General features: G+C 43.2%; 1 protein-coding gene across 1 annotated transcript in view; it reads right to left on the bottom strand.

The window, feature by feature from the left end:
* Positions 1 to 890: 890 nt before the first annotated feature.
* The window catches only part of LPO (lactoperoxidase), a 50986-nt gene continuing 33418 nt past the window's right edge, over positions 891 to 18458 (bottom strand). Inside the window, exons 8-13 of the mRNA XM_016932633.3 lie at positions 16884 to 17208; positions 14426 to 14586; positions 4428 to 4680; positions 3084 to 3257; positions 1823 to 2060; positions 891 to 1622 (exon numbers count right to left, since the gene is read on the bottom strand). Of these exons, the coding sequence (XP_016788122.3) occupies positions 1415 to 1622; positions 1823 to 2060; positions 3084 to 3257; positions 4428 to 4680; positions 14426 to 14586; positions 16884 to 17208 (1359 nt within the window). The 3' untranslated portion in view covers positions 891 to 1414. The remainder of the gene's footprint in view (positions 1623 to 1822; positions 2061 to 3083; positions 3258 to 4427; positions 4681 to 14425; positions 14587 to 16883; positions 17209 to 18458) is intronic.

The raw sequence follows: 18458 nt of genomic DNA, 5'->3' as shown, positions 1-18458 counted from the left end.
GGGTTCAGAGGCCCTCAAGACAGTGGACTCCTTCTCATTCATGTTGCACATGGCTCCTGGAGAAGGGAGAGCAGATGGCTGGGCCCAGAGGACAGGGCCAGCACTGAGGGAGGGGAAGGAGTGTATTTCCCTAGTAGTCTTGCCTGGAGCTTGAACCCTGCGTCTGACTGGTGCACTCCCTCCCTCTCCTCTTCCTTCTCAAATATGGGGAGGGGGCCGGAAGTGGTGTAGGACGGTGGGGTCTAATGTACTCATGGGGCCCCTGGTAACGTTAGGACCTCACCATGGTAAGAAGCAGCATAAATACCACTTGTCCTCATTTCTGTGATGAGGAGAGGGCTGCTCAGAGGGGTGAAGCGACTCGTCTGAGGACTTGAAGAAGTGGGTGGCAGTGCCAGGCTGCAGCCGAGGTCATCTGGCTCCTGGGCTCTTCCCACAGGATGACTGGGTGTCTCCCACTCCCACCCCACCAGTCGGGGGATCTGGAGGCCCTGGCTGGGCTAATCTTTCCCAGGGGGTCATTTTAAAAGAAGAACATATGAATATGTATTGGGCAGAAACTCAAGGAATGTTCTGGAAGTGCCCCTTCAGAGGCATCACAGGATCTAAGGACCACTCTAGAAGAGGGTATTTCTCAGAAGGGCCACTGGAAGGGATATTAGCTTCAGCTGTGGGAGACCCAGGCTTGGTTTTCCTTCCTGTTTTATCCCTTGGCACCACCACCTACCATCCGCCCCATGTCCTCTCTCTTGCTACTCCATGGCCAGTGCTTTTTTTCCCCAGGAGCCCCCTGCCCCTCCCCTTTCTCTGAGAACTCTTAGAAATCCGACCAAACCATCCCCTCCCACCTCAAGACCCATGCACGCGCCATCTCAGTGGTAAGACACGTATGGCCTGTAAATGTCTAGTTACTTATTTGGCAGTGATTCCAAGGTCTGCTTTTGGAGGGAACAGTGTCACGCCTAGCATCTTTAGTCAGTCATCAGATGTTTTTGAGCACTTCTAATGTGCTGTGCACCATGCTAGGTGCCACAGGGGACCCTCGGAGGCAGGCTGAAGTCCTGGCCCAGGGAGCTTACAATCTAGGTGAGAGGACAGGAAGAAAGATAAAGGTTAAGGGCCAAGACTTGTGGAGGGAAGAGGACAGGTAACATCCAGCAAGCTGGAGCAGAAGGGCATCTCAGCGGGGCTAAGTCTTGACAGAAAGGAGAAGCCACAGGAGCCGAGTGTAAGAGCTGGGAGGGCCGAGGCAGCCACCCTGGGGCCTGAGCAAGCTGTTCACCCAGGGGTGTAGAGAGGCCCAGCTGCAAAGAAGGGCTGGGACTGGGGTATGGAGCTCTAAGGGACCAGGTCATTGAACTTGCTTGAAATGGCCCTGTGGACCAAAGGGAACTTTCCTGTGCAGCGCGGGCCCCTAATTCTTCACTGAGGCCCAGGGTGACAGGTCCAGCTTGTCGATGGCTGAGCAATCCACGAAGTCATAGGGGTAGCTGTTGGCCCAGAATGGGTCCCGTGGGACCTTGGTGATGCGGGTGTTGTCACAGACAAGGCGTGAGAAGGACATTTTCCGTAGAGAGTCCTTCTGCTCGTTCGTGAAGACCCCAGGGTTTTCCCACCAGAACCTGCAGAGACAGAAGTAGAGTCACTCCATAGTCTGGCCGCTGGCCCCTCCCCACTCTGTCACAGGGGAAGGAAAGGGTCACAGGGACCATGAAAAGCCCTACTCACACTGAGATCCGGAGTCAGCGCTCATGCAGGACCTTGGGACACCCCTCTTGGAGAAGGGCCCTGCCCTTCCCTCCCTGGCTGAGGACGCACTTACCTGTCTCCATCACGGATCTGCTGGAACTGCTTGCCCAAGAGGCAGGCCAGGAGAGGCCCCACCCGACCCCTTTCCACCAGCGGCTCAGCAATGGCCCCTATCCAGATGTCGATGTTGTCAGGGGTCCCGTAGAGACCCAGTAACTTCTTGGCCAGCATCTTGCTCTTCAGCACTGTGTTCAACTCCTCTAGTGTCTGCGGCTGTGAGAGGTCACAGAAGGCTCTCCAGGAATTGTACCCTAGGGTGGAGAGACTGAGGCTGTCTCATCCCGGGGACTTCCTGTTCACAGCCCCCTTTGGGGCCATGTCCACTCCAGCTCTATCAGCCCTAGAAAGTCTGGGCTTACAGCCTTTGGGATGGGGAAGGAGGGAATCCATTGTTTTTTATCTGCACTTCAATCTTAAGGGGGCTAGTTGGTTAAGTCCTACGTAACCACTAAGCAATCATGAAAGTTATGTGGTATGTACTATGAGTCCAGGCACTATTCTAAGCACTGTGCAAATAGGTAAATGAAGAATAGAAATGTTAAGTAATTTGCCCAAAGTCTTATAACTAGTAAATGGCATAGGCGGGATTTGAACTCAGGCAGTCTGGTTCTTAATTAAATTGCCTTTCATGGGGACAAAAGAAAGGTCCAACAGTCATTGGTTTCTCTCTATTGTTTTCTTAATGTTTTCAGGGCTTTTAAACTGTTTTTAAAGTTAGTTGGTGACCTCTTTTTCATTTAAGGAATGCCAAGATAGTACCAGATATATGCTCTTTTCTCTGCATTAGGGGAAATGGGACATTCTGTTTCATAGATGAACAAAGTGGGTTTTAAGAATGGCCTGGGGCTGGACATGGTGGCTTGCACCTGTAATGCCAGTGCTTTGGGAGGCCAAGGTGGGAGATTGCTTGAGCCCAGGAGTTCGAGACCAGCCTGGGCAACATAGCAAGACTATGTCTATATTTAAAAAAAAAAAAAAGCTGGGCATGTGGCACACCTGTAGTCCCACCTACTTGGTAGGCTTAAGCAGGAGGATTACTTGAAGCTAGGAGTTTGAGGCTGCTGTGAGCTGTGATCGCACCACTGTACTCTAGCCTGGGCAACAGAGCAAGACCCTGTCTCAAAAAAAAAACCCTCAAACAAAAAAAACTGGCCTGACTTTTGTTTCAGAATTGATCAGATGATCAGATCCTCAGGGTTATAGAAGAGAGTCTCCAGGAGCCCTAGAAAGTTAGCTAAAATTTCCCCAGTGCAGGCCAGACTTCAGACACTCACCAGGTTGCCCATGGTCCCGGCAACGCTGTGTGTTGATGGCAGCCAGGTCAAAGCCATGGATCCTGTGAGTTGGCTGGAAAAGCTTGTTGCGCAGCTCTCCAGTCATCATTTTATTCTGTTTCATCAGCTTGGATTTCTTGGCCAGCAGGCCCCGCACCAGAGGATCAATTCCACCTGCCAAGGGAGACCCAGAAGCCATGCTTAGGTTGGGGGAAGAGTGGGAACATCATTCATGGCTTGCCTCTGCCTCCACCAGACATTTTCTCTTAGTTGAATGTGGGTCACCTGGACATCCCAGGCTGGAAGGAGGGAGAGAAGAGCACAGTGCAGCCTGAAGGGTGTGCTCAGGGAGACAGGGGCATCCAGATTGTCTGCTCTGGGGGTGGGCAGAAAGGGGCACTCATGGGATGATGGCATGAATATAAACATTGAGATTTTTTTTGGCCATGCATGGTGGCTCATGCCTGTAATCCTAACACTTTGGGAGGCCAAGGTGGGAAGACTGCTTGAGCCCAGGAGTTTGGGACCATCCTGGACAACATGGCAAAACCCCGCCTCTGAAAAAAAGGCAAAAAAATTAGCCAGGTATGGGGGTGTGTGCCTTGTAGTCCCAGCTACAAGGGAGGCTGAGGTAGGAGGATCATGTGAGCCCAGGAGGTCAAGGCCGCAGTGAGCTGAGATTGCGCCATTGCACTCCAGCCTGGGTGACAGAGTAAGACCCTGTCTCAAAAAAAAAAAAAAAAAAGGTATTTTTAAAGCTCTAGTTCATGGAGTCAGCTTTTTCTTCCATATGTTCTGCTGAGGAACGTTGCATAATGGGAAGAGGTTGCATAAATCTCAAGGAAATGTCCTTGACTTGCTAGGCTTTAAGTAAAGTTAATTTCAACACAACATAGCCTAGGGATAAAGGAAAGTTGGGTCCAACCTCTGGCACCTCTATGAAGTGAAAAACTCTAGAAGAGATCAGAAAAGAGCAATTTATTTACCAAACCCTGTAGAAGTCAGAGAAGCCTAGGGCAGGGAAAGGAGGTAGGGAAATCCCAGTCATCTTAGAAGCCAAGAGGAAAGAAAGAATAGCTTATATTTATTGATCACCTCCTGTGTGTCAGGAACCATTGTAGGGTGCTCCACATGTATATCTCATTTAATGTTTTGGATAGCCTCGTGAGATGGGTACTATTATTGTCCCCATTTTATAAATGAGGAAACTGAGGCTCAGTGAGGTGAATTCATTTGCCCAAGGTCATGTAAAAGTGCTTGGAATCTGACTTCCAACCCAAGTTTCCCTACAATAGGCTGCGGAGTGGGAGACCCAGGTGACAGCACTTCCCTGAAAGGGCCTACCATCTTTGACCATCCTCCAAGTGTTGAAGAAGAGGGTGTGGAGGGGGAGTTCTGGTTCTGGCCCCCATGGCTGATAATTCTCATCCAGGCGGAACATACTAGAGGGGACCTCCAAGTGGCCAAAGCGGAAGGCGAAGGTGAAGACATTGGAAATTCTGGGATCCACAGATTCACTGTAGCCTTGATATGGGGGTATCCACTTCTGCATGTGGTCACCTAGCAAAATGGGTAGGTAGTCCCTAAAGGTGATAATCTGGAGGGAGAATAAAATCAAGAGGAAAGGGTGTAAGAAAGTTTAAACCTCTGCAGAGGGAGGCTGTGAAAGAGCTGCAGCCAAGAGTGATGAGCTGTTGAAAACCAAGGATGGCAAATGGATAGCATATGTGCCCAGTTTCCATTCCTATGAGCATAGCAGACATTGCTAATCAATCATGACATTTTTTTCTGCTGATCTCTTACGATTTGTCTCAACATAGGCTCTACTAATCAGTCATTTGAATTTGGCATATAAAACGTACTATCTTTGTCATCTTTGTGCTAAGTTTATGACCTTGATGCTAAAGTGACAGTCTTTGTGTGTCACTTTAATGTAACAATGTCAGGGCAAGAGGAATGATAAACCACAGGAATGATTCAGGGGCAACTGAGGAAAGTTCATCCAATCTCCAGTTCTGAAAGAAATACAGAAGAATGGAAAGACTGGTTTCTGGTTTTCTTTTACATAAAAACACAATGAACTAACACAAATAAAAAATTTTCAGAAAAGAAAAATGCCTCCACATAACCTAATAATTATATTAATTTTTATTCTTGTAGTCTTTGTCTATATGTTACCGACTTTTACATAGTTATAATCCTACAGAATGCATACCTGTGCATTCTGCTTTTTTGCTTCACATTTTCCACATTTCTATCTAGCTTTCACAGTGAAGCTCTGTGTCTCTTTGCTCTTAACCCAGTGCCATAAGGAGCTCAGGTGCAGTGGTTCCTGTTCCCCTAGAAGGTTGCTCAGCAACAGCAGGCAGCCAGGGAAGTACTTTCCTGCCTTGCAGACAGCACCAGCAGGGATTGAGTGGGAAGCCCCCAAACACCAGAAGAGTGAAGTAGACCAGAATAGCATTGCAAGGCTCAGGAAACTAAGCTTTGGTGGACCTAAAGCCCACAAAAGTAGTCCAGAACCTACATGCTAAACCTAAACAAGGTAACTATGTGCTAAAATGAAGTGCTTTTTTTTTTTTTTTTTTGACAGGGTCTCACTTTGTCACCCAGGCTGGAATGCAGTGATGCCATCTTGGCTCACTGTAGCCTTGACCTCCCTGATTTAAGTGATCCTCTTGCCTCAGCACCCCCAAGTAGCTGAGACCACAGGTGCATGCCACCAAGCCCGGCTAGTTTTTCTATTTTTAGTAGAGACGGGGTTTCACCATGTTAGCCAAGCTGGTCTTGAACTCCCGACCTCAGGTGATCCACCCGCCTCGGCCTCCCAAATTGCTGGAATTACAGGCGTGAGCCACTGTGCCCGGCCTAAAATAGAAAATTTAAATAGGATCAAGGGTCTCCTAATATAGCAACCAAAATGTCTAAGATACAACTGAAAATCACTCATAATACCAAGAGCCAGAAATGCCACGTTTTGAGTAAACAGACAATCAACTGATGCCAAGGATGACATGAATCAGATGCTATAATTATCTGATAAAAATTTTAAAAGCAGCCATTATAAAAATGCTTCAATAATCAATTATAGATTCTCCTGAAACAAACACAATATCATAGCAAAGAAGTAGAAATTATAAAAAAGAAACAAATCAAAATTACAGAACTGAAAATACACTAGCTGAAATTTTAAAAAAGCTTGAATAGACTCAATAACAGAGTGGGAGTGACAGAGGATAGAATTGGAGACAGATCAATAGAATTTACTCAATCTGAACAACAGAAAGAAAATAGACTTTAAAAATTGCTCAAACAAACCAGAGCCTCTGGGTTCTGTGAGACCATAACAAAAGATCTGGCATTCATATCAATGGAGTTCCAGAAACAGAGGAGAAAGGGGGTGAAACTGAAAAAGGATTTGAGTAAATAATGCCTGAAAATTTCTCAAAATTGGTGAGAGGCACACATTTACAGATTCAAGAAGATGAATGAATCCCAAACAGGATAAACAGCGAAATTCACTCCAAGGCATATCATAATTAAATTTCTGAAAACTAAACATAAAGTATTAAAATAGTCAAAGAGAAATGACACATTACCTATAAAGAAACACCAATTCAAGTAATGGTAAAGGGCTGGGTGTGGTGGCTCACGCCTGCAATCCCAGCACTTTGGGAGGCTGAGGCGGGTGGATCACCTGAGGTCAGGAGTTTGAGACTAGCCTGGCCAACATGGCGAAATCCTGTCTCTACTAAAAATACAAAAAGAATTATCCAGGTGTGGTGGTGAGCATCGGTAATCCCAGCTACTCGGGAGGCTGAGGCAAGAGAATCGCTTGAGCCCGGGAGGCGGAGGTTGCGGTGAGTCGAGATGTTGCCACTGCACTCCAGCCTGGGCAACAGAGCAAGACTCCTTCTCAAAGAAACAAAGAAATAAACAAACAAACAAAATATCGGTGAAGCTCTCATCTGAAACCACAGAAGCCAGGGGAAGTGTCGCCACATTTTTCATGTGCCGAAAGACAAGAACTGCCAACCCTGAATCCAATAGCTGGTGAAACGATTCTTCAGGAATAAAGGAGAAATAAAGACATTCTCACACAAAGGAAGACTCAGAGAATTTGCTGCACACAGACCTATCCTTAAACAATGGCTAAAGGAAACTCTGTAAACATCAAGAATGGTAACAGAAGAAGGACAGGACCTTCAGAAAGGAAAGAAGAACAATGTAATGGGTAAAAATAGAAGTAAACATCAATTCTTTTCCACCTCATGAATTTTTTCATTATATTTTATGGTTGAAGCACCATCTGATGTGCTATAAAACGTATATAGAAGAAATGCTTCAGACAATTATATTTCAAAAGTGGGGAAGGTGAAGGGACCAAATGGAAATGAGTTTTCTACATGTCACTTGAAATGATAAAGCACTGACACCAATAGGTTGTGATACGTCGTAAATCCATATCTCTATCTCTATCTTTATTTCTATATCTATCTACCTATCTATCCTGAGAACAACCACTAAGAAAATTATACAAAGCAATATGTGATCAAATAGACCTCTAAAAAATGTTCAATTAACCCACAGGAAGGCAAGAAAAACAATATTAGAGGAAGAAGAAACAGAAGGAACAAACAGAAAACAAATAATAAAATGAGAGATATGGGAGATTTAATCCCTAACATGTTAATAATTAGTTTAAAGATAATTTAAAAGTAATAATTACTAAAGGTCAGAGATTGGCAGAGTATATTACTTTTCCTTTTTTTTTTAAGTGACTCAACTATATGCTGTCTAAAAGAAACTGGCTTCAAACATAATGACATAGGTAGGTTGAAATTGATGGAATAAGAAAGATCATGCAGACATAAATTTTTAAAAGCAGGGGTGACTATATTAATATCAGATAAAGTTGACTTCAGAGGACAAAAGTGGAAATTACATAATGATAAAAGGATCTATCCATCAAGAAGATGAAGCAATCCTAAATGATATGGATCATACAACAGAACTTTAAAGCTTTAAAATACATGAAGCAAAACCTGACAGGACTGGAAGAAGAAATAGGCAAATTCTCATTTATAGCTAGGGATTTCAACACCTGACTCTCAGTAAGTGGGAGAATTACTAGACAGAAAATTAGCTGGAGTACAGAACTGAATAGCACCATCAACCAACAGATCCAACTGACATTTACAGAACATTGCATTCAACAACAGCAGAATACACATTCTTTTTAGGAACTCACAGAATATTCAACAAGATAGTCCACAGCAGGGTTATAAAACAAATCTTAACAAATTGAAAATTGAAATCATACAGAGTATAGTTTCTGATCATGATGGAATCAAACTAGAAATCAGGAAGGCAACAGGAAAATCTACAAACGCTTGGAAATTAAATAACACTCTTCTAAATTATACATAGGTTAAAGATGAAGTCTGAAAGGAAACTTAAAAAATACCTACTGAATGAAAATAAAAACACAATATATCAAAATTTGTGGGAGGCAGTCAACTCAGTGCTAAGAGGGAAATTTATAGCACTAAATACATTAGAAAATAGAAAAGACTGCAAATCAGTCATCTAAGTTTCTACTTCAAGAAACTTGAAAAATAAGAGCAAAATAAATCCAAAGCAAGCAGAATAGTTTAAAGGATAAAAATCATATGATCCTATCCATTGATGCAGAAAAACCGTTTGACAAAGTTCTACACCTGTTCATGATAAAAACTCTCATTACACTAGGAATGAAGCAGAACTTCCTCAACCTCATAAAGGGCAACTACAAAACATTTATAACTAATCTTATACTTAATGGTGAAAGATTGAATACTTTCTCGATTGGGAAGACAAGGATGCCTGCTTTCTTATCATGCACATTTAATATAGTATTGGAAGTTTGAGCCACTAGGAAGTTCCAGGAATTGCCACGTAATAAGGCAAGAAAAAGAAAGAAAAATCATATGGATTAGAAAAGAAGAAACACAACTGTCTTTATTGGCATATTACATGATTACCTGTTTAGAAAATCCAAGTAATCTACAGCAGAATGCCTAGAACTAATTGAATTTAGCAAGGTCACAGGATACAAAATCAACGCATAAAAAAATCAATTATATTTTCATACACTGATAAAATAAGTCGAAACTGCAATAAAGCGGTAATACCATTTATAATTCCTCCAAAGAAAATGAAATACTGGGCTGGGCATCGTGGCTCACGCCTGTAATCCCAGCACTTCAGGAGGCTGAGGTGGGCGGATCACGAGGTCAAGAGATTGAGACCATTCTGGCCAACATGGTGAAACTCTGTCTCTACTAAAATACAGAAATTAGCTGGGCATGGTGGCGGGCGCCTGTAATCCCAGCTACTCAGGAGACTGAGGCAGGAGAATCACTTGAACCCGGGAGGTTGCAGTGAGCCAAGATCGTGCCACTGCACTCCAGCCTGGTGACAGAGCAAGACTCCGTCTCAAAACAAAACAAAACAAAATGAAAATTAAATACTGAGGTATAAATCTAACAAAACATGTACAGAATCTGTGTGATAAAACTACAAAATGTTGATTAAAGAAATAAAAAATCTAAAGATTGGGGAGACATACTTAGTTTATGGATTGGAAAACTCAACATTGTAAAGATGTCAACTCTCCCTAAATGTATATATAATTTTAATGCAATTTCTATCAAAATTTCCATAAGGTTTTTTGATAGACATACACAAACTTATTTAATAATATGTATGGAAAGGGAAAGATCCTAGAATATCCAAAACAATTTTGAAAAAGAAGAATAAAGTGTTTTAAGGCTTACTGTATAGCTATAGTAATTGAGCACTGTGGTATGAGAGGAATAGACATACATACAAACCAATGGAAGAGAATAGACAACCCAGAAATAGATCCATGTAAATATGCCCAAATATTTTTTACCAAAGAAACAAAAGCAATTCAATGGAGAAACAATAGCCTTTCAATAAGTGGTGCTGGAGCAATTTGACATCCATAGCCAGAAAAAATTTAAAAAAGCATCTTGACCTAAACCTCACACTTTATGCAAAAATTTACCCAAAATGGATCATAGACTTAAATGTAAAACATAAAACTATAAACATCCTAGAAGGAAAAAGCAGGAGAAAGTCTTTGGGACCTAAGACTAGGAAAAAAGTTCTGAGACTTGACATCACATGCACAATCCAGGAAATGAAAATTTGATTAAAAGAACTTCATTAAAATTAAAAGCTTTTGCTCTACAAAAGACCTTCATAAGAGGATGAAAAAAAACCCCCACCAAATTATAGACTGGGAGAAAATCACTGCAAATCACATATCTGACAAAGGACTTGTGTCTAGAATACGTAAAGAACTCTCAAAACTCAACATTACAAGTCAAATAGTCCACTTTGAAAATAGGCAAAATATATGAACAAGTATTTTATTGAAGAGGATGCACAAGTGGCAAATGAGCACAGGAAAAGATGTTCAACATTACCAGCCATTAGAGAAATGCAAATTAAAACAATGAGCTATTACTACACACCTATCAGAAAGGATAAAACAAAAAATGGTGGTGACACCGTCAGGATGCTAAGAAATTGGATCATGCATACATTGCTGATAGGAATGTAAATGGTACAGCCATTCTAAAAAATAGTTTGGCAGTTCCTTTTAAAACTAAAAGTAGAAGACTCAGAGTAGCCAAAGTTATCCTAAGCAAAAAGAACAAAACCAGAGGAATCACATTACCTGACTTCAAGTTATACTACAGAGCTATAGCAACCAAACAGCATGGTACTGGCATAGAAACAGACACAAAGACCAATGTAACAGAATAGAGAACCCAGAAACAAATCCACACATCTACAGTTAACTCATTTTCAACAAAGATGCCAAGAACATATACTGGGGAAAAGACAGTCTCTTCAATAAATGGTGCTGGGAAAACTGGATATCCATATGCCAGAGAATAAAACTAGACCCCTATCTTTTACCCATATATAAAAATCAAATCAAAATGGATTAAAGACAAATCTAAGACCTCAAACTGTGAAACTACTGCAAGAAAACATTGGGGAAAATCTCCAGGACATTGGTCTGGGCAAAAATGTCTTGAGCACTATCCCACAAGCATAGGCCATCAAAGCAAAAATGGACAAATGGGATCACATCAAATTAAAAAGCTTCTGCACAACAAAGGATACAATCAACAAAGTGAAGAGATAACCCACGGAATGGGAGAAAATATTAATATTTGCAAACTACCTTTCTGACAAGGGATTAACAAACAGAATATATATGAAGCTCAAACAACTCTATAGGAAAAAAATCTAATAATCCAATCAAAAGATAGGCAAAAGATTTGAATAGACATTTCTCAAAAGAAGACGTACAAATGGCAAACAGGCATGTGAAAAGGTGCTCAACATCATTGATCATCAGAGAAATGCAAATCAAAACTACAATGAGATATTATGTCACCCCAGTTAAAATAACTTATATAAAAAAGACAGGCAATAACAAATGCTGGCAAGAATGTGGAGAACACATTTGGCACTGTTGGCAGGAATGTAAATTAGTACAACCACTATGGAGAACAGTTTGGAGATTCCTCAGAAAACTAAAAATTGAGCTGCCATATGATCCAGCAATCTCACTACTGGGTGTATACCCAAAAGAAATAAAATCAGTATATCAAAGAGATATCCGCACTCTTACATTTGTTACAGCACTGTTTACAATAGCTAAGATTTGAAAGCAACTTGTGTCCATCAACAGATGAATGGATAAAGAAAATGTGATACATATACACAATGGTGTACTATTCAGCCATAAAAAAGAATGAAATCTAGTCAATTGTAACAACATGGATGGAAGTGGAAATCATTATGTTACGTGAAATATGCCAGGCACAGAAAGACAAACATGGCATGTTCTCACTTATTTGTGGGATTTAAATATCAAAACAATTGAACTCATGGACATAGAAAGTAGAAAGATGGTTACCAGATCCCTGGAAGGGTAATGAGGGGCTGTGGGGGGCGGAGGTGGAGATGGTTGGTGGGTACCAAAAAATAGAATGATGGCCAGGCGCGGTGGCTCATGTCTGTAATCTCAGCATTTTGGGAGGCCAAGGTGGGTGGATCGCTTAAGGTCAGGAGTTTGAGACCAGCCTGGCCAACACGGTGAAACCCTATCTCTACTAAAAATACAAAAATCAGCAGGACGTGGTGGCAGGTGCCTGAAACCCCAGCTACTCAGGAGGCTGAGGAAGCCTGGGCAACAGAGCAAGATTCTATCTCAAAAAAAAAAGAGTAAGACCTACTATTTGATAGCACAACAGGGTGACTATAGTTAATAATAACTTAACTTAACTGTGCATTTTAAAATAACTTAAGAGTGTAACTGGATTGTTTGCAACTCAATGTATAAATGCTTGAGAGGATGGATACCTCATTCTTTTTTTTTTCTTTTTTTGAAAGGGAGTCTCACTCTGTCGCCCAGGCTGGAGTGCAGTGGTGTGATCCTGGCTCACTGCAACCTCCGCCTCCTACCTCCACCTCCTGGGTTCAAATGATTCTCCTGCCTCATCCTCCCGAGTAGCTGGGACTACAGACGCATGCCACCGCACCCAGCTAATTTTTGTATTTTTAGTAGAGACAAGGTTTCACCATGTTGGCCGGGATGGTCTCGATCTCTTGACCTTATGATCTGCTCACCTCAGCCTCCCAAAGTGCTGGGATTACAGGCGTGAGCCACCGTGCCCAGCAGGATACCCTATTCTTCACGATGTGCTTATTTCACATTGTATGCCCTTATCAAGCCATCTAATGTACCCCATACATGTAGGCGCCTACTATGTACCCACAAAATTAAAAAATTTAAAAAAATTTTTTTTAAAACTAAAAATGGACTTACCATGTGACCTAGCAATTGCACTCTTAGGCATGTATCTCAAAGAAATAAACATTTCTTTTCATGCAGAAACTTATGTTTGAATGATTGTAGTAGCTTTATTCATAATAATCTAAAACTGGAAACTATCCAAATGCCCTTCAAAAGTTGAATGATTAAACAAATTGTAGTTCATTCACACCATGGAATACTACTCAGCAACAAAAAGGAATGAACTATTTATATACACAACAGCATGGATGAGCCTCAAAGATATTATGCTTAATGAAAAAAGCCCATCTCAGATGGATACATGTTGCATAATTTCATGTATATAACATCTGTGAAATAACATAGAGATGGAGAACAGATCAGGGCTTGTCAGGGGTTAGGGATATAGGGGTGAGGGTGGATGTGGCTATGAAGAGATAACATGAGGGTGTTTTAGGGGACAGTATGGTTAACAGTCTTTATTGTGGTAGTACTTAAAGCTACATATGTGATAAAACTGCATAGAGCTATGCAGACACATACACACACACACAGTTGATTGCATTTATAACTGGTGAGATCTGAGTAAGCTCTATGGTTTATATCATTGTTAACTTCCTGGTTTTGCCAGTGTATCTTAGTTATGTAAGACATTAGCACTTACATGCTAATGTAAGGAGGAGACTGGGTGAGGGGTGCATGGGACCTCCTTGTACATTTTTTAAAATTTCCTGTACAATTCTTAGAATCTAATAATCTGCAGGGAGGGAGGCCCAAGAGCCCTGCCACCGGGGCCCCCCTGGCTCCCACTCCTGGCTCTGCCCTCTGCTCGCTGCTGTGCCTCCAGCTACCTTCTCTGTTCCCAAACCTCTGCTTCCCCCGGCCTCTCTGCTGCTTCTCTCCTGTTGTCTCATCCTTTGAAACCCCCCTCCTATTGCAATATATTAGAATCTATAATTATTTCAAAATAAAATGTTTAAAAAATATGTGCATGGTTAATATCAACACATCAACCTTTGTAAATCTCTTCTAGTTAGTTGATCATCCAATCAACAGTATCCACTGAGTATGCCCATGAGATGGGCGTAGATGTAGAGAATTAAAAAGGAAGAGAATCAAATCAAAATAACCCAAATCACTGCGATGTAGCAGTCCCAGGAGTGAAGGAGCCTACAGTCCCAGTAATGGCACCCAGGCAGGCACACTGAAGGGACCAACGCACAAGTGACTTTCCAACACTCCAAATCCAGAGATTCATTTTGAGACAGAGAAGCTGAAGAAATGAAAGGAAGGGGATTTCAAAGAATGAGACAACAAGAGAGAAGCAGCAGAGGGGCCGGGGGAAACAGAGGTGTGGGAACAGAAGAGAGAGCCTGAGGCACAGCAGCCAGCAGAGGGCAGAGCCAGGAGTGGGAGCCAGGTGGGACCAGGTGACAGTGCTCCTGGGACTCCCTACCTGCACGAAGGCTCCCAGGATTTTCCGGGCTTCCTGGTAGAGCTTCTCTCCATCCCACTGAGGGTTGAGTCTCTTTAGTTCTCTGGCCAGCCGGTTATGCTCGCGGAGAAAGAGGGTGTGGGATGTGGCCAGCAGAATATGCTCTGAGGCTCGAGAATCTCCTGAAAGCCCAGAAGGCAGGAAGGTAGATTCTCCCTAACAGCCCCAGGACCCAGTAACCTGCACAAAGAAATGATGGTGCCCCACAGGACCGCCCCCCCCCCCGCCCCGTCCACAAACCCTACTTCCCGTCAGGTGAATAGGGATGGGGAGGGGGTACTGAATCATAGGTTTGACTCTCAGTTCTATATACACACTTTTTAGCTGTGTGACCTTGGACAAGTTACTTAACACTTCTGAGCCTCGGTCTCCTTACCTATGAAAATGAGAATAAAGCCTATCACAGCACTGTGACAAAGGCTGGTGGTGACAAACTACACAGTAACATTTTGCTAATTATAACCCAACCGCCTTCTAGGAAGGGGAGCTTCGAATGAATGAGGAGCTTTTTACTTCACAGAGCAAATTTGAAGGTTTTAGGAATGCGGGTTTGAGGTGAGGAGCTTGGGTAGGGCTGAGTTCCTCTGGGTAATAAAGGGAGAATAATCTGGAGTGGGGGTGTGTAGTGGGAGGGAGAGAGGAGTAACGATGGGGGAACAGTTAAATGGCCAAAGACCAGGTGTCTCATAAGGGGATAAAGGACTTCTCCCTGTGCCCTCTAATCTTTAGGGGAGTCTATCTATCTATCATCTATCTATCTATCTATCTATCTATCTATCTATCTATCTATCTATCTATATCTATCATCTATCTATCTGGACAGTCTTGCTCTGTTGCCCAGGCTGGAGTGCAATGGCATTATCTTGGCTAACTGAAGCCTCAACCTCGTGGGCTCAAGTGATCCTCCTGCTTCAGCCTACAGAGTAGCTGGGACTGCAGGCATGGGCCACCATGTGTTGCTAGTTTTTAAATTTTTTGTAGAGACAGGGGTCTTGCTATGTTGCCCAGGCTGGTCTCGAACTTGTGGCCTCAAGCAATCCTCCCACCTAAGCCTCCCAAAGTGTTGGGATTACAGGTGTGAGCCACTGCACCAGGCCAGGAAATCTATTTAAAATTGTAAATTCTTGGTGTGAGTGCATATTTTTATGAAAAACAAGAAAGAACTCGGTTTTGTGTCTGGATTGATGTGGGATATATGTGAACACAAAATCCAAAAGATCTATAAAGGTATCTTGGCCTAAGAGCTGGCCTTCTGCAATGTCAGGGTGGCCAGGGGGTTTGTCCAAAGAGAGAGGATGTTTGAGGGTGGGATGGCCTCTAGAAGCCGGAGACAGAGAGGACCAGGAGGGCACCTGGAATGAACAGAATTAGCAGGGCTTTGGTGGTGCACAGGCTGAATGGAATGGGGATTTTGTCCCCAGGTTATAAAAAGCTTTAAAAATATACATTCCTCTTCATCTAGAACTTCCTCTTCTGGGAAATTATCTTAATAAATGTATTAAAAATGAGAACAAAGATTTATCAATGAAGATGTTCATTACCTAAACAACAGCAACAAAACACAGGAAAACTTGAAATAACTAAATTCCCCCAAGTAGGATTGAGAAAATAAATGATGGTAATATGTGTCATGAAATACCAGGCAGCCATTAAAAATCACATCATAGAAGAACAGTTAATGGCATGGAGTAGATTAAGTGAAGACATCAGGTTTTGGAGCATTATTTATAGTAAGACCCGATTATGTAAAACAATGTAGAACTGTATCTGTGATAGAAAAAATACTGGAAAATAAGCATGAAAATGTTAACGATGATTATTGGTGGGTAGTGGGATTGTGTGAATTTTCTTTTTCTTTTCTTTTCTTTCTTTCTTTCTTTCTTTCTTTCTTTTTTTTTTGAGATGGAGTCTTGCTTTGTTGCCCAGGCTGGAGTGCAGTGGCGTGATCTCGGCTCACTGCAACCTCCGCCTCCTGGGTTCAGGTGATTCTTCTACCTCAGCCTCCAGAGTAGCTGGGACTACAGGGGTGTGCCACCACGCCCGGCTAATTTTTTGTGTTTTTAGAAGAGACGGGGTTTCACCATGTTAGCCAGGATGGTCTCGATCTCCTGACCTCATGATCTGCCTGCCTCGGCCTCCCAAAGTGCTGGGATTACAGGCGTGAGCCACCAAGCCTGGCACTTTCTTTTTATTTTCTTTGTTACTTTTCTGGACTTCCTGATTTTGTTTTACAGTGAACATATGTTCTTGAATTCTTTATTCATCTGGGCCCTTCTGCTAGTCCTGGCTGGACCACTGCTAGGGACAGCAATGGCTCAGTGTGCATTTTTCCAGAAAGATGACAAGAAGGGGGCAGTGGTAAAGCTTCCCTGGATAATCCCCTTGTTCTTGGGCCCTTCTGTTCCCAGGCTAGACTCACCTGCCAGGAAGCAGGGCACACGGGCAGTGGTGTTGATGAACTCACAGGGGCTTGGCTTCTTGCTGTCATAGGGCAGGTAGGGTAGTCCATGGTCTGAGACCTCCTGGTTGACAGCCATGAGGCCCAGGGGGCTGCTGAGGTTGCGGAGGCGGCTGGCCAGGCTTGGCTCGGAGCTGTACACAAAGCTGGCATCCAGGAAGGAGGTCAGAGCGTTGATCTGCTCTCGGGCCAGGGACTTGTAGGGTGGAGTGGGGCAGACGAACCCAGCTCGGAAGAAAGGCATGCATTTCCCTTGAGTCCCCGCCTTGGGGTCATTGGGTGGGAACTGCAGAGAGAGTGGGCATAAGTGACTGGGCAGGGGTGGAATAGCTGGGTCCTGGCAACCTCTCCCCAGGGCAAGTCTGGATGCAAAGATGCTGATGGCACCCTCCTAGGACCCTGGTACCAGACACTGACCCCAGACACTTCTTGCTGACATTACACACCCTGGGCTCATAATATCCTGAAGTTCATTACATCCTGTTGTGTGAAAGAACTGAGGGTAATCATTCAGTCCTCACAGTGAGGGCTCCAAATTTCTGGTGAGGAGGGAGTATTGAGCTCCCTGGACAGGAAAGCAGGACACGAGGTGGGAACAGGTTTGTTAATAATTACTACTAACAACAGCTGCCATGTATTTATTTTGGACTTACCATGTGCCAGGAATTATGCATACTTTAACTCATCTCAGTCCTCAAAAAAACCCTGTAAGGTGGACAATTCAGTTCCATTTTATAGATGAGAAAACTGGGGCTCAGAAAAGTTAAGTAAGTTGCCTAAGAACTTATACACTGGAAGGGAAAGATGTAGGATTCAGATCATTGGCTTCATTCCACAGTTTATGCTCTTTATACCACAGCACATAGCCTCGATTTATTCTTTGAGTGAAGAAATGACTCTCCAACTATAATACCCATGAATAATAAGAAAAGATGCATTGCTGCAAGCTCCTCTCCCTTCCGGATGGAAATCCCTACAAATCCCTGCTGCTCACTCGGATTCATCCAGGTTTCAAGTCCTTCTGAGTGGAATTGAAGTCATCCTCCACGATGATGTACAGCAGTATAAACTTTATCATGTATAAAATGAATCTCTGGTGATCTTGGTAAAAATGTAGAATCTATTTCCTAACATCTTGGGTGAGACTTGAGATTTTGCATTTCTTTTTTTTCTTTTTCTTTTTTCTTTTTTGAGTTGGAGTCTCGCTCTGTCGCCCAGGCTGGAGTGCAGTGGCGTGATCTCGGCTCACTGCAACCTCCGCCTCCCAGGTTCAAGCGGTTCTCCTGCCTCAACCTCCTGAGTAGCTGGGACCACATGCATGTGCCACCTCGCCAGGCTAATTTTTGTATTTTTAGTAGAGACAGGGTTTCACCATGTTGGCCAGGCTGGTCTCAAACTCTTGACCTCAGGTGATCTGTCCACCTCAGCCTCCCCAAGTGCTGGGATTATAGGCATGAGCCGCCTCGCCCAACTGAGATTTTACATTTCTAATAAGCAGGTTTTACCAATGCTGCTGGGCCGGGAATGTAGACAACC

Source organism: Pan troglodytes, chromosome 19 (assembly GCF_028858775.2).
Source record: "Pan troglodytes isolate AG18354 chromosome 19, NHGRI_mPanTro3-v2.0_pri, whole genome shotgun sequence".
In the NCBI taxonomy this organism is placed as follows: domain Eukaryota; kingdom Metazoa; phylum Chordata; class Mammalia; order Primates; family Hominidae; genus Pan; species Pan troglodytes.
The sequence above is the reverse complement of the archived record's forward strand: the minus strand, read 5'-3'. Positions and strand labels throughout refer to the sequence as shown.